A 15,690-nucleotide genomic window follows, 5' to 3' on the forward strand; every position below is an offset into this window, starting at 1 on the left:
TCTCTGTGACACCAGCCAGGGCTACATAGTAAGACCTTGCCTTTAAAACAACCAACAAAAAAAAGCAAACATGTGTCTCAGTAGTAGACTGCTCTGCAGTAAAATCCCTTAGGACTGTTGTGAGAATAAAAGGACCAAGAGTCTAACAGAAAACTTCATCACTGGTTTCTAGCACAGAAACCATGTGGGCCATGGAGTCTGATCTACCTTAACAAGCACTATTTAAGTTAGCAAAGACAATTACCCTATATAACTGACTAAACAAACATCACTTATCAGACATATTGGCTCAGACCTGTATTCCCAGCAACTTGGGAGACAGAGGGCAAGTCCATCTTTCTGAATTTGAGTCCAGCCTGGTCTACAGAGCAGGCCACCCAGAGCTATACACTGAGACCCTATCTAAAAAACATCAGTGAGCAGAAAAAGATGACAACGATTACGTATCTTCATACTTGAGAAGCAGGCTGAAAGTTTTGCCTCCAAAGGAAAAAAAAGTTGGGCGGAAGGGACTAGAGAGGTATGGCTCAATGGTTAAAAGCAGTTGCTGCACTCCCAGAAGACTGAACCCAGTTGCCAACCCCCACACCTTGGCCCCACTCAACAAGGGATCTTCTGGCTTCCAGGAGTTTCGACATGTGCACACACAAAAATTAGTACAACCACTTAAAACTGGTAACACAACAAGAAAAAAAATCATCAACTTCTAGTCTTATGTAAACTAAATGTGGCACTCCATAGCCAAATGATGTTTCACCTCTCCTCCACGGAGCACAGGACATACCTACAGTACCACGAATGGGGGAAATCTGCTGGGGCTCTAAATCTTCTTGAGATTCAACATTTGAGCCTCTACCTGCCCTGTGTATAAAAGTGTATGTTCAAAATCCAAGAATCCTGACAAAACACCAAGCATCACACCTACTTCCTTCGGAGTGTGACATAGCATCCTTACTCTGATGGTATACCAGCTTGAATAAAATAACTGATAACTGATTTTATACCAAATTATGCTGGACAGCTAACAGTATTATAGCAAGCCTAAACCAAACCATAAGTTCTGCTTATTTATACAATTTATCCATCTGAGTCTTCATAAATACTCACTTATTTTCTCAAGGGTATTGTTTTCTAGGACTATTTTCTTTTTCTGAGCAATCAAGATGATTTTGCTCAATAATGATGATGTACACAGATGACTGGGAAGTGTCTGTGTATCTTGTTCCTTAAAGTCAGTCTTGAAGCATTCATAATTTAAACTCAATCTTCCCTCTAAGAGAGGTCTGTATAACCACTGTAAACAGAACACACTAAATTATATGCAAATTCATCACATATTCTAAATTGCTTATTAGTAATACATTTCCAATTTTGACTAAGGTATTCATCCTGTTCCTGTGTTCAAATGAGACTATTAGAATATGTAGTTTATATAAATCCTCAGTAGCACTTAGGTTGGTTTTTATCAGAGCATCAACATGCACATTTCTTTAAGATGCCCTAAGACAGAAATAGACCTTATTCCTCTGCACATGAGGCTATACCACTGTCAAATGATATATTTGCATTAATAACACCTGTTGGTAATATTCAGAGCTATAAGAGCAATGAAAAAAAAAAAAAATGCTTGTAAGCCAGGCAGTGGCAGCACAGGCCTTTAATCCCAGCACTCAGAGGCAGAGGCAGGTGGATCTCTGTGAGTCTGAGGCAAGCCAACCCTACAAAGTGATTCAAGGACAGCCAGAGCTGTTACACAGAAATGGTATCTTGAAAAACAAAACAAAACCAAAAAAAAAAACAAAACAAAAAAAAAAAAAAAATGCTTTTGTGGTGGTTTGAATGTAATTGGCCCCCATACTCCCATAGGAATAGCGCTATTAGGAGGTGTGACTTTGCTGGAGTGGGTATGGCTTTGTTGGAGGAAGTGTGTCACTCCGGGGCCCACTCTGAGGTTCCTATGTTCTTCTCAGTCGACTTCCTGATGCCTCAAGTCGACTTCCTGATGCCTCAAGATGTAGGATTCTCAGCTCCCTCTCCAGCACCACATCTGACTGCACCATGCTCCCTGTCCTGATGACAATGGACTGAACATCTAAAACTGTAAGCCAGCCCCAATTAAATGTTTTCCTTGTAAGAGTCACCATGATCGAGTGATTTTTCACAGCAACAGAAATTCTAAGACAGCTTTTAACTATTTTCTCCTTTCCAGGATAAAAATACTGAAGCATACATGAAATAAAACTTCAGAACGAGGTGGGCACTCTGCAATGTTAAACATACCTCAATAGGAAGAGAGCGTCTCATCTTCTCCCACTCACTGTCACTGGGCATTACACTTCCAATATAGACTTCAAGAAGAGAAGTGTCCCCACTCTCTACAAGAGTATTCAGCAAATCATCAACAGCAGACAAGAGGACCTGAAGACTGAGAATAATGCAAAGAACTGTGGCAGTTATGGGTCAACTAGGTTCAACAATCTAGTACATATTACAAATCCAATTATAGAAATAGCACACTGAGCAGAGAGAGACAGAAACAGAGAAGGCAGGCGATCCTTCCTACCCCTCACCATACCTAAGACATTCAGAATCAAAACCGGGGGTACAATCAAATGTTTGTAATGTGAAACTGAGTGATGCTTCTATCTCAGGATAGATGAATGAAGATCTTTAGATGTGGAGTGTTTGAAACACAACTACCTTACTGAATGACAAAAGCATGATTATTTAAACTAACCCCAATGATAGTATATGAGTTGTTTGAAGGTCAATATATGGTCAGCTATATAAAATACTTTTGTAATCCAGAATCTTAATCCAAAATCTTTAATACAGATAATAATATTACAACCATGCCATTGACCACAGATAGTTTAGCAGATAAATAATGGTTCAACTGACATCTAAAATGGAAAATGTTAAGAAAAATTATTTTCTGAAAAATCTGGACTATCTAGTTTTGGAAACTTCTTAAGCAGATTGGAGCAGATACTTATCATGAACTTTTGATCTTTTTAAGACCAGTTCTCACTACAGTGAGATGATCTTAGAGCTGTGGTCCTTCTGAGTGCTAAGGACTTGGGCATGCACTGTCACAGCCAGAATGAGATCTTACATAAGGGGAAATGCACAAAACGGTTACCTCGTGTTGTCCAAAGCGGAAGACTGAACCTGGTCCTTCAGCCACAGAGCAGACAAATGCAGGAAAGCACTCTGCCCATGTGTGCTTGCAGTTTGATGGACCAGCAGCTTTGTGCCAGAGAGCAAAGTGCTTTTCAGTTTACAGATCAGAAAATCTAAAAAAAAAAAAAAAATCAAGGAATTAGCAATAATTTGTAATCTCACTGACAGAACTCTTAAAACATCTGAAATAAAACTTGCTGCAGATGTGAGATCTTAAAATGTTATTTTAAAACAAAATACAAAATTAAACTCTCATTACCAAAAGCAACTGTCACATTCACACAATGCAAGCTAGCTTGTACCATAACGGAAAATGCTAAGACAGCCATTTTCCCTAACCCACACTTCTTCACCAAAGGGAACTGGCTTTGAGGGTACAATAACAAGTCCATCAGAAAGTATTTGAAAAGGGTCAGAGCAAGAGAGCTATCCAGTAATATTATTATTCCTTTTTGAGACATGACCTCCCTGGGTAGCCCAGGCTAGCCTGCAGCTTGCTATATTAATGAGGTTGGCCTCAAACTCAGAGACCTTCCTGTTTTAGCCTCCCTAGTGCCAGGATTAAGACATGCACACCATGCCCAATCTTACCATATTATTTTTTTATGTCCCTTTCCTAGATAAACTTAGTCCTGACAATTTAATCTCAATTTAATTTTTCATACATCAAGGCTCAATGACTTTTTACTATAATAGAAAAGATTCAGTATTATTATTATTATCCCTTCCCAAATAAGAAAATTGAGGTATCAAATAATTAGATACAGCAGGCATGGTGGTGCATGCCTTTAATCCCAGCACTGGAGAGACAGATGCAGGTAGATCTCTCTGTGTTCAAAGCAAATTTGGTCTAGGACAGCCAGAGCTAAATACTGTAACTCTGTCTCAAAAAAAAAAAAAAGGGGGGGGGGAGAGAAGGGATGAAGGAGGGAGAGAGGGAGAGGAGAGAGAGGGAGGGAGGGAGGGAGGGAAGGGGAAAAAAAATGAGGTACCAGGCTGATAATGTGTCTTCAGCAAACAAAGGTGCTGGCCTTAAGCCCAAGTACCTGAGTTCTGCTCCTGACACTCATGTGGTAGAAGAGAACCAATTCCTACAAGTTGTCCTCTGACTTCCACACATACACAGTGAGTGGCACATACTCAAGAACCACAAACGCCCACACATACCTGTATACACACACAAAATGAATGAGTAACATTTTAAAGGAAATGAAGTATCCTGTTAGTGCTACTAAGAGGCTAAGATTCTAAATCATCCAGTATGGCCCCTTTGCACATTGTTTCCCTGATATCAACCATGCACTTTAGAAACAACATCTATATGTTTATTTTTAGCTTGGTTTTTAGAACTAAAAACACAACAGAACTATTTTCTAGAAATTCTTAAAACTACCAAACACATTTTGATTCAATTAATAAAGCCTGGGCACTTACACTCACTATGAAGGTCAGAGCCGGAGATCCCCAACAAAACATTTGAGCAGTAGGCTATTACCTGGCAAGTGTGTTCGTTCTTTGCTCTGAGCACATAACTGAAAGAGAGTTAACAACAAATCTTCAGATGCTGGCATTAGCAAGCCTCCTGCTGAGCTGAAATAGCTATGGGCCACATCACAGACAAAAGACATTGAAGAGTCACTATTTTCAGCTTCTGATAACTCCTTTGTTTTGGATAAAGTTTCATGAAGTTTAACAATAATTCTTCCAACATATACTTCTCCAATCAAGTAATCTAAAGGAAAAGAATCCAAACAGACAAATATAAAGAGTATTAACAATGCATTTTGAAATATCTTACCCTGGGCCAACAATCATGTAGATCTTTCTGATGTTTTGTAAGGCCACATATGTATATATTAAACACCAAAAACATTTAAAAAGTCAATCTGTCCTCTAATACCTCAAATTTAAAAAGCAATTTTAAATTAAAACCCAACAATGGCCTACAAAATCCAAGGGTGAGCAACTATGTTACATTCAAAGAACTTTAAATCAAAATTAATAACATTACATTCATTCAAGTCATACCACGTAACAAACAGTATTTGAGAAAACATCTCTTAACCAACAGTATTCAAGTTAAAGCATGGAACCCCCAGAAGACAGAAAGAAGTATCAACCCTGCTAAAAAGCAAAAGTGTGTCCCTACCATTTTTAACATGTTGTGACAATGCCAGTCTTAGCAGAGTCCACTGTTCTGAGGAGTGAGGTTCTGAAGAAGTAGACTCTGGATCCTGACCACAGATGCAGTCTGCCAAGGTAACCAATTTCTCTCCAAGAATACTGCCTTTTAACCAAGGAGTTACCAAAGCATATTTATCTGAACTAGAACATGCCTAAAAACCATAAAATTCAAGATTAGTAGCAAGGTCAAAAGGTGTGTCCAGATTATTCTTTGGGTCCTACTGACTCCCTCCATCATGTGGTCCCAACTCTCCCCTATCCTCTTCCTCCTTCCCACTGTCCCCACTAACCCCAGTGGTAATCATTCCTGTGCTTTGTTATACTATCCCCCAACCACACACACTCACACATATCAAAATCCCAGTGACTCCTTGAAAACCAGCACAAATCCCACCTGCTTTTCAAAATCTCCCCATCCACTCTAGACCCAGATGATCACTAGTTCTCCCTGACTAAAGCACTTACGGGAAGATCGTATTATATAAATGTTTCATCTCTGTCTTGTCTTTCCAATGAGACTGTGAGTTCCTTGCCAGAAGACAGTTTTAAACTTCTTTGATACCTGCTACCAACCCTGAAGATATGTTCAGTGAACAATGAATGAAGTCTGAAGATACATTTATAAATGGCCTCTTGATTTTTCTAAAGTTAAAGGACAATTACTGTATAATAGTCAATCACTTCAACATTAACGGTGGGGTAATTATTTCCCCAGAGTCTCTGAAACAGAGTGCCTAGGGCCAAGTATCTAACGGCAGCTGTTTTATTTTCACTAAGTGGGGAAGTGAGAGATAAAAACTTGTAAATCCACCCCCAAAACCATGCTGATCCATGTTCCCAGAGCTTCTTTTGCTTTAAAGGCTGAGAAGAAAGGAATTTGCAACTTGGTTCATTTCAAAGCAATCTGGAAAAAAAAGAAAACCCAAGTGCACGTTGGGTAGTGACTAAAAACTGCTTATCTCTTATGCTAAAAAAAAGTATAGATAATCAGAGCTTACTATTCAATCTAAGCCTTATCATTAAGCTAGCTTTCGATCTTTGGCAAACATTTCTACAAACCGGGGCCTATTTTCTAATTTGTAAACCAATAGGTTTAATCTACAGAAACTTTTCTCACCTGGTAGAGAAACTTGGAATGTCTCTCAAGTTACCAAGACATGAGAGGTAGGGGTCTGGAGGCATTACCATAGCTAGTGACAGACTCCCTGTAGCTGTAAGAAGCCAAGATAGCTAGGAGTCCTGGAAACCAGAGAACTAGGACCTTACAAGCACTGCACAGGAAGATGGTGTCCATGGATACAAGCACCTTCCATGCTGGCAGACACAGCTGGGGTCAACCGCATGGATAGACGTTTACTCCTTCTTTTCTTCGTTTTTAAAACTTACATTTGTGGTGTGTGTGAGACATGTTTGCTTATTGTATGTGTGGACACACAACCTATGGCACAAGTGTGGAAATCACAGGACAAACTTTTTGGTCCCTCAGATCAATCGCAGGTCATCAGGCTCAGCAGACACATTTATCCATTGAATCTATATCAGCTCATTTTTATCAAATTACTGACTATCTGTTTTGATTCAAGACTTATCAAGCAGCTAATTTGGCTCCTCATGTAGCTTGCTTACAGGATATTAAATAAACAGATGTAAATGCTGTGCTTGATAAGTTGTACTTCTCAGTAACAGTAAATAATAATTGTTATAACTCTCAGTAAACAGTAAAAGATATTCTGCACTTATACTTTTGGTGAAACTGGGAAATACTATTCAATGAACATAATTAAAAGGGTTTTTTGTCTATTTTTTATTTTTTATAGTGCTAAGAATCAGACCTAGGGCCTCAAACACACTTGGCAAGCTCTATTGCTGAGCTACACTAACAACTACAACGTAGCTCACAAAATAAAGTTTGGGGGAATTGGACAACCATGTGATTGTACTCATTATCACGGAACTGTCATAAAAACATCACAGGACTGAAGCATAGCTCGGCTCAGTGACAGAGTCCTTGCTTGGCAAGTGGGAGGAGGCTTTGGGTTCAATCCCAACACAGCAAAAAGGAAAAAGAAATTATTTAGGATAGCTAATTTTGTTTTGTACCTTTTACTATTTTAAAAGAGAAAAATTAGTAAAATGTGCCGTAAGAGGAAGTCTCTTAAGTGGTTGACTATGAGCACCTACAGGTGGAAATTTACATCATTTAAATCAGCATTAGGAAAGAAGACTAAAGCTATTTGAAATTTTCCTAAATTGCATCCTTGATTTCATCCTGCTACTTTTATTATTAATTTCCTTGTTTCATCAAATGGCAAACTGTATAATGCTGAAACACTTTCATACTCTGAACAATTTCCCATATAGCAAAACAATTTCCAGACATGTTCTGGACTGAGATAGCACAATTCATTCACTTCTAAGAACAAAAAGGGGAGAAACCGTGCAGTCTCAATTAGAACACACACAGTGTTGTATCACCTGCTAAGAGACAAGCTGGACTCCTCAGACCTGGAGTTACAATTCACAATAATAGTAAGGACGCGCTCTATCAGACGCTTGGCTACCGTGTGAGAAGAGGACTTGGCTTCAATTAGTTTATTCCACACACAGAAACAGAAAAAGAAAAGGTGGGGGGGGGGGGGGAAGGGATGCTTAAAATACCTTTTCAATGACCTGGAGAAGAGAACTCCATTTCAGGTCCTCCTGAAAGGAGAAACAGAGTTAGAAAGTTACAGGACAAATGGAGACGCTTTAACAACACAACTGAAGCTTCACACATCCAAAGAAAAAGGACATCACTAGGCAGCCCAGCTTGAAAGAGCAGAAACTCAAAAACTCTCTTTTGTTACCAGTTATAGAATTGTTCAGTACTTCCTAAAACTGAGAAGAGAATACTGTTTGTCTTTCAACTGACATTCAGGTCAAGTAATTTGAAAACAGCACCCATGCAGGCTTATTCTTATCATGCAACATAAAAATGTTCATGGAAGGTATATGATATGATACCTTGGTCAGATCATCCAAGACATCTTTCCTTTCCACGTCACTCTCACAGCATCGGAGAGCACTGTACAAGATGTCCACCAGGAAGGCCCCATCCTTCTTCTGACTCTCATTTAGCCACCCGACCAGCTTATGATACAAGAACTGCACTGCAGAGTTTTCTTGTGCAAGTTTGCCTATCTTCAGAGGTCTGGCTTTGACAATGTCCTTCTGTTCGTCACCGAGGAGAACTTTAAATGCTTGGCCTGAGGAGAAGGAGTCCAGCAGCGTAGCGAGAAACTGCAGGTGCTGCTCTGACTTCCGCTCATTAACAAAGCTAATGCTGACCTCAGCAAGTTTACAGACTAGGTCTTCCAGAGGTTTCTTCCTTAAAGGAGACACAAAGTCTGAAGATGTATGAGTGACAGGAGACTCAGTCGCTCCCTCAGAGCCTTCACTGCCCTCTTCTGAAGACGCACACTTCTCAATCTCCTTTTTACCTCTAGGTTCCTCGTTGGCAAACCTGACCCTACCATTTTTCTTTCTATTTGACTTCAACATACTCTTTGGCTTCTGAAGGACCCCTACTAGGGTCGACACACCCAAAACGGTCCTCACATCCGCTTCCGGCTCACTGATTTTCTCAACACAAATCTCTGATAGTCTTCCCCAGAAGTTCAGCAGAACATTCTCCAGGTTGTAAACAGTTTCAGTATCTTTTTCAACATCTGCTTTGGCTTCCCAAGAACTTATTGTATCTGCTAAATGGTTAAATAGAGGCCCACGTTGCATTCCTGGGTCTTTGAGGACGGTATCAACAAACGGGATCAACTGAAAAAAGAAGGTAAAAATGTAAAACTTCAGTCTCCAAGAGAGTTTAAACAAGGTTAAAACACAATAAAGCCTCCTATTTGAGGGCAAGGGAGACAGCTCAGTCACTGAAGTGTTTGCCATACAAGGATAAGGACAACTTCACTTCAATCCCCAAATTCTACACTAAAGAAAACAAGTTAATTTAAAAAGCCAGGCAGGTCACTGGGGTTAACTGGACAGACGGCCTACCCAAATCTGCGTGTCAAGCCTGCTTCAAAAAGCAAGAAGAGTAGATTCCTATAGATTCCTGAGAGATGATGCCTGGAGTTGTTCTTTGGCATTCACACACACTTAAATATACATGCACTAAGCTAGGGGGCGGTGGCCCATGTCTTTACATCCAGCACTTGGGAGACAGAGACAGGTGGATCCCAGTGAGTTCAAGGCCAGTCTGGACTATTGAGTTAGTTCCAGGACAGCCAGGGCTACACAGAGAAATCCTGAATCAAAAAGAAAGGTTTGGGTAAGAGATGATAACAATGGGGCTGGAGACATGGCTCAGTAGTTAAGAATATGTACTACTTTTGTAGATAGTTGGAGTTCAGTTTCCAGCACCCTAACAGGTGGCTCACAAACCAGCTCTAACTCTAGTCCAGTGGCTCTGAGTCCTTCATCTAGACTTGGCAGGTGCCTATCTCTCATGCACAGACACACATTAAGTCTTTAAAACAGAGACAGTACCTAAGAACAAATATCCAGGCTTCTACAATCACAGACCCTGCTCTTTATCCTGGATCTCAAAGTCAAACACAACTATTTACAAAGGGGCAAAAGTACCGGAGAATTTTAGGAATAACAAGATTATTACCGAATAATTGAAACCTGCACTAGCCATCACCAAGACAACACCCAAAACCTGTTTTGAACTGTCTTCCTATAAAGCAGTCAGGGATTTAAATCTAGATAGAGCCTGGGTATGATAAATTAGTGTAAGACTATTAAACTAGCAACTGACAATACAGAATTTTTACTTATCCAGTCAGAAATACACTATTCAATTTGTAAACTATAAAAGTGAAATCTTTACATGCAAGGGTAACTACCAAAACTGTCATCGGGTCACAGTGAGCTTGAGTTTTTCTTTTGTGTGCACAGCACGAGTGATTTGCAAGCATACCTGCTCATTGACAAGCATCTGCTCCATCTCCTCCTCACCTAAGTTCTGCTGCATTATAAACCGTAAGCATTCAAAGAACGCAGAGATGATGGCTGAACACTCAGAAAAGCTTGCTTTGGTTCTCTCTGTTGACAGCCTAAGAAATAAAAACAAAACTATTCTTCCAACAAATGAAAATAAAGACTCAGAATCACTAAAGACATTAAAAGGGTGTCACACTAAAGAAAGATTTTAAAACCAAATTCTTAAAACCATGGACGAGCCAGGCATGATAGGACACAGCTTTCAATCCCAGCACTCAGGAGGCAGAAGCAGGTGGAGCCTGGCCCTCCAGAGTGAGTGCCAAGTCAGCCAGACCCTGCCTCAAAACAAAACAAAAAGCAAAAAACTAAGAATGGAGAGTAACCAAAATATACATCTGATGAGGATGTAAATATCAAGAATTACGAAAAGAAAAAAGTTATTTTCAAAACGAAGGCACAGTTCTTTTGCTTATATGTCAATCTACCTGTTTATATTTAAAATGTGACAATGGTAAAAATACGCATTTTGTTAAAGCTCAACAAATAAAGTGAACTTTTTCAATTTTATAATTTATTTTTACTTTATGTTCATTCGTGTTTTACCTGCATGTATGTCTGTGTGAGGGTGTCAGAAGCCCTGGAACTGGAGTGACAGAATGGTGTGAGCTGCCATGTGGCTGCTGGGAATTGAACCAAGGTCCTCTGGAAGAGCAGCCTGTGCTCTTAACCACTGAGCCAGCTAGAGGCAAACTTTTTTTTAAAAGTTCTTCTAGTAGACACAAGGTTTCTGTGTAGCCTTGGCTGTCCTGGAACTCGCTCTGTAGACCAGGCCGGCTTTGAGATCCACCTGCCTCTGCCTCCCGAGTGCTGGGATGAAAGGCGTGTGCCTTCACTGCCAGGATCGAGGGGAACTTTGTAAAGTGTTAAACAGAAGTAACATATTTTGGTACTTGGGCACAGACCCTGGAACCTCACACATGCTACTAGGCAGGTGAGCCACAAGCTAGGACATAAACAGCTCTAACATTTAATTGTAGGGAACATTCACCAGCTCATTTTCTGAACATGGGCATCTGTATCTGTCAATATAAAAATACCATTATTCTTTTAGAATATGGTCTATTTCCATCCAGGCACTTAACTGTATTTATCTTTTCATAGAAGCTCTGATGGTTTTCAAAGGGAGAAGTGAGTTAGACACAACTCCATTTCCTATAATCCTAGCCATCTAAGAGGCTGAGACTGAGGCAGGAGGCTCATTTGAGCCCAGTCTAGCCCAGACAACATGGCAAGACCTGTCTCTGCTCCATCATTCCTATTTCTCTGATAGCTTTATGTGTTTAACAAATAAAGGAAGGGAAGAAAATGGTTAAATTCAAATAAGGAAAACCATGAGAATAAAAAACAAGAAAAATTCCTTTTGCTTCTAAAACAAGAATTTAGGCTAGCAAGATGGCTCAGTGCTCATGTCACCAGACCTGACTACTCGAGTTCAATCCCTAGGACCTACACGATGGAAACACAGAAGAGAGTCCTGCAACCTGTATTCTGAACCTCATGCATACACCATGACATGTGTGAATGAGCGCGCGCGCACACACACACACACGCGCGCGCACACACACACACAGAAATAAGTACATTAAAAAAAAAAAAAAAAAAAACGTTAACTGCTTACCCAGTAATTAGAGAGGTGAGAAAATTTTTGAAGAACTCCAGCTTTGGCTCTGTAATGGACTGAGGGAGTTTGCTGATAAACGGTAAAAGATAAGGATATATGATAGCAGCTAGACCCCGGCCACCTTCACGAATCACAGCCGTCAGCTTGGGAAACACACTTTTTTTTGCATTTACATGAAGCCAACAGTCCTTTAAAAAAAAAAAAAAAATTATATTTCCAAACTAAGAGAAAACAAATCTCAAATATTAAGCTGGGAATACCTATACGTCCAGCACTTGTGAGACTATTGGGGTATATGGGGTATATTTTGGTATATAGTAAGACCTTGCCTCCAAAGAAAAATGAATTAAAAAAAAAAATAAGGCCAGGTATGGTGGGACACATCTTCACGTATTAACTCCAGCATCTAAGAAGTAGAAGCAAGCAGGTCTCTGTGAGTTCAAGGCCAGTCAGAATGATGTAGGGAAACTCTGCCTTAAAAACAATTTTTTAAATTAAATATTTTAACTATCAAGGCATTAAAATCTCTCATCACATCTAAAATAAAACTCAAAAAAACTAAACGTGTTACATTTAATAAGCATACATTTGCTATGCTAACAGGAAGATTATTTAAAACATTTTAAACATTAAGCTGTTCTCTTAAAAAAACAAACATATTTCTGGTTGAGAAATCCTTCCTTTGAGAGTTCCAATGGCACAATGACTGAGCAAGGGGAACTCATACAGAAACATTCCTGCAGTGTTGAGACTGAGTTGTAAAGTTAACTAAGCCACAAAGTAAAGTTAAAGCTCATAAACACTGTGACCAAAGACTCAGACTCTCCTCTTCATGTTGCCACAGCTAATCAACACTGCTGTGCTTCCCTGAGGAGATTTAAAAACGGTGAAGTGAGAAAGTAAACAGATGCTTCAAAGTTTTATAAAAATAAAGTCAGACATGATTGTTAAAGGCCTTAATGCCAGCACTCAGGAGGCAGAGATAGCTTCTATCTGTGAGCTAGAGGCCAGCCTGATCTACAGAGCGAGTTCTAGGACAGCGAGAACTATGTATACAGACTCTGCCTTGAAAACAAACAAACAAAAACAACAATAACAAAAGCTCAAGGGGGCGGCATGGAAGGGAGAAAAGGGGTAGGGAAGGGAATATATATAGCATGTATGTCAGTTTATGACCAGCTTAACATGTTTACTGAATTTGTCTAGTGTTTTCATGGTGAGTTTTAGAACAATCTAATGATCTTTCATAGCATATGGGATGTTTAAGTTACAAGAGTGAAGGCAAGCAGTCCCCAACGAACTGCATGGCCTCCCTTACACACCTCAATAGTTGTCAGTGTGTAGAGCACGGCTTCCCAGAGGGCAGGGCAGACCATGGGGTCACTGTCATCAATACTAAGCAGGACAGACGGGCTCACTTTGGAAGCTTCCTCTTTCATCACCTGGGGAACGTGTTGGCACAAAGCAGAAACTAACTCGAAATATGCTGAACGGATCTAAAAGAAGAAACAAAAAGTGGAATTATTACATTAAAGCTTACTGGCCTCAGATATAATTAACTATGGTAGCATCAGGTTAAGATGGCTCACAATTTTTCTGTTCACGTAACTAAAAACACCATAAAAATAATTTTTAATATCTTAAAGAGTAACAATCTGAAAAGACGCTCGGAATTACCAAGGCAAAATAAATCCAAAAATATATTTTTAACACAAATCCCATTTAATAGAATTCTTCATTTGGGGTCTCTTATATAGGCAAACAAATATAAATAGGGCAACATCGACAATGAACAGAAAGAAAGGCAAACATAGCAATACAAGATGCCAAACTAGTCACCTACAAATTTCCTAACACTGCTTATCAAAAGAAACTAAATTTTAAGATATCTGCAGAAAAAGGGTTCTATCCTTTTTCAGGATAAAGACCACAGATCTGAAAAAGAAGCATAATTCCTAAAAGAAAACGTACTAACCTAATAAAATTAAATTTATAGCTCAAGGCCAGCATTACGTCTAATGTTCCCCCAAACTCAGTTCACATGCTGAAACCTAACTGCTGTACAGACAGGTATCTTAAGAACATCACCTTTATAAATGCAATTATAAATGCAATAAATGCTCACCATAGTGGCAAATGCCTTTTATCCCTGCACTCAAGAAGCAGAGGCAAGTGGACCTCTGTGAGTTCCAGGCCAGCCTGGTCTACAAAGCTAGTTCCAGGGTAGCCAGAGTTACATGGTGAGGCTATCTCAAACAACAAAATAAACAAAAACACCAAACAAAGAAACTGATTATCCAATACCAATTGTAAGGCCTGAAATCATACACATACAAATAACTTACAGACTGAGCAGATTGTATTTATGTGTTTAGGAATATATGAAACATTAAACGTACGTACATACGTACATGAGTGTGTGTGTGTGTGTGTGATTGTATCAAAGAAAAATAGGCTATGAATTTGAAAGAGAATGAGGAAATGATGCAACTACATTATAATCTCAAAAAATAAACAATTAATAAAAATATAAATATTTGGCCCTACAAAATATTTATGTATATTCTTCAAAAATATTATCAAATCAAATTCAGCAAAGTATTAACTATGCATGACATTTTAAAGGCAGCAAATTTTAAAGTTTTCTCTTGAAAATATTATTAAGCAGGGCGTTGTTGGCGTATGCCTTTAATCCCAGCACTTGGGAGGCAGAGGCAAGCGGATCTCTGTGTGTTCCAAGCCTGCCTGGTCTACAGAGCAAGTTTCAGGAAAGCCAGGCTGTTACACAGAGAAACTCTGTGTCAAAAACCAGAACAGAAAGAAAACATGGCTATATATGCTTATATACAACACTGCACGCCCAATGACATACTGCTGCAGTTTCACCTGCGCCAGTGAAGCCTCTCCCTGCAGTGGATGGGAATTCACAGAGACCCACAACTGGACTCGGTGCAGAGAGAGACTGGGGAGCATTCGGCCCTAAGTGGGTGCTTTTATTAACCTCTCCCCTGCAAGACTCAGGAATCCGTGCAGAAGAGGAAGCAGAAAGATGCTAAGAGCCAGAGGTGGTGGATGGCTCCAAAGAAACAGTGCCAAGACACACTGGGGCTGACACACTGGGCTCAGAGTGTGACAGCACACGCAAGGCCTACACAGCCTGAAGCCGGACAAAATCAGGGCTCAGAGCAGGGGAAGCAAGTACAAAGTCCATCCCACTGGTGGCAATGGATACCTGATGGGAGGTGACACTCCCCTAGAGTGTCACCGGTTCTATCACCCACTAACCAGGGCTCACGCCACTCTCATGAGCAGTCAGCTAACACAAAACCAATGCCTTGCTTCTTGGGTGTCTTTTGCTTTGTTGTTGTTTTGAATTTTTTAGTTAAGATTACAGATAACAGCACTGAGAGTAGGGTGAAGGATGGGCAAGGAAAAGCAGCTCTCATGTTGTAACCAGGCATCCTTTCATCTTTTGCCAGTGTGGCTCCAAATGCAGTATTAAAATGCAAGAAGACTAAGCTATGACTTGCAAAGTAAATGCTTCAAGCAGTGATCTTGTAGCTAAATGGTGAATGCTTGCATGTACAAAGCTATAGAACACACACACATACACACACCACAGACACACCACAGGCAGACAGACAGATAAA

At 39.9% G+C, this 15,690-nt stretch overlaps 1 protein-coding gene across 1 annotated transcript in view; it reads right to left on the reverse strand.

Moving 5' to 3' along the window:
* The window catches only part of Ltn1 (listerin E3 ubiquitin protein ligase 1), a 51,520-nt gene that overhangs the window by 22,839 nt on the left and 12,991 nt on the right, over positions 1–15,690 (reverse strand). The window contains exons 7-16 of the mRNA XM_051191805.1: positions 13,363–13,536; positions 12,038–12,228; positions 10,337–10,472; positions 8,371–9,177; positions 8,026–8,067; positions 5,333–5,519; positions 4,679–4,915; positions 3,143–3,296; positions 2,281–2,425; positions 1,108–1,294 (exon numbers count right to left, since the gene is read on the reverse strand). Coding sequence (XP_051047762.1) covers positions 1,108–1,294; positions 2,281–2,425; positions 3,143–3,296; positions 4,679–4,915; positions 5,333–5,519; positions 8,026–8,067; positions 8,371–9,177; positions 10,337–10,472; positions 12,038–12,228; positions 13,363–13,536 — 2,260 coding nt within the window. The remainder of the gene's footprint in view (positions 1–1,107; positions 1,295–2,280; positions 2,426–3,142; positions 3,297–4,678; positions 4,916–5,332; positions 5,520–8,025; positions 8,068–8,370; positions 9,178–10,336; positions 10,473–12,037; positions 12,229–13,362; positions 13,537–15,690) is intronic.

The sequence above is a fragment of the Phodopus roborovskii genome, unplaced genomic scaffold (genome assembly GCF_943737965.1).
Source record: "Phodopus roborovskii unplaced genomic scaffold, PHOROB, whole genome shotgun sequence".
NCBI classification, from domain to species: Eukaryota; Metazoa; Chordata; class Mammalia; order Rodentia; family Cricetidae; genus Phodopus; species Phodopus roborovskii.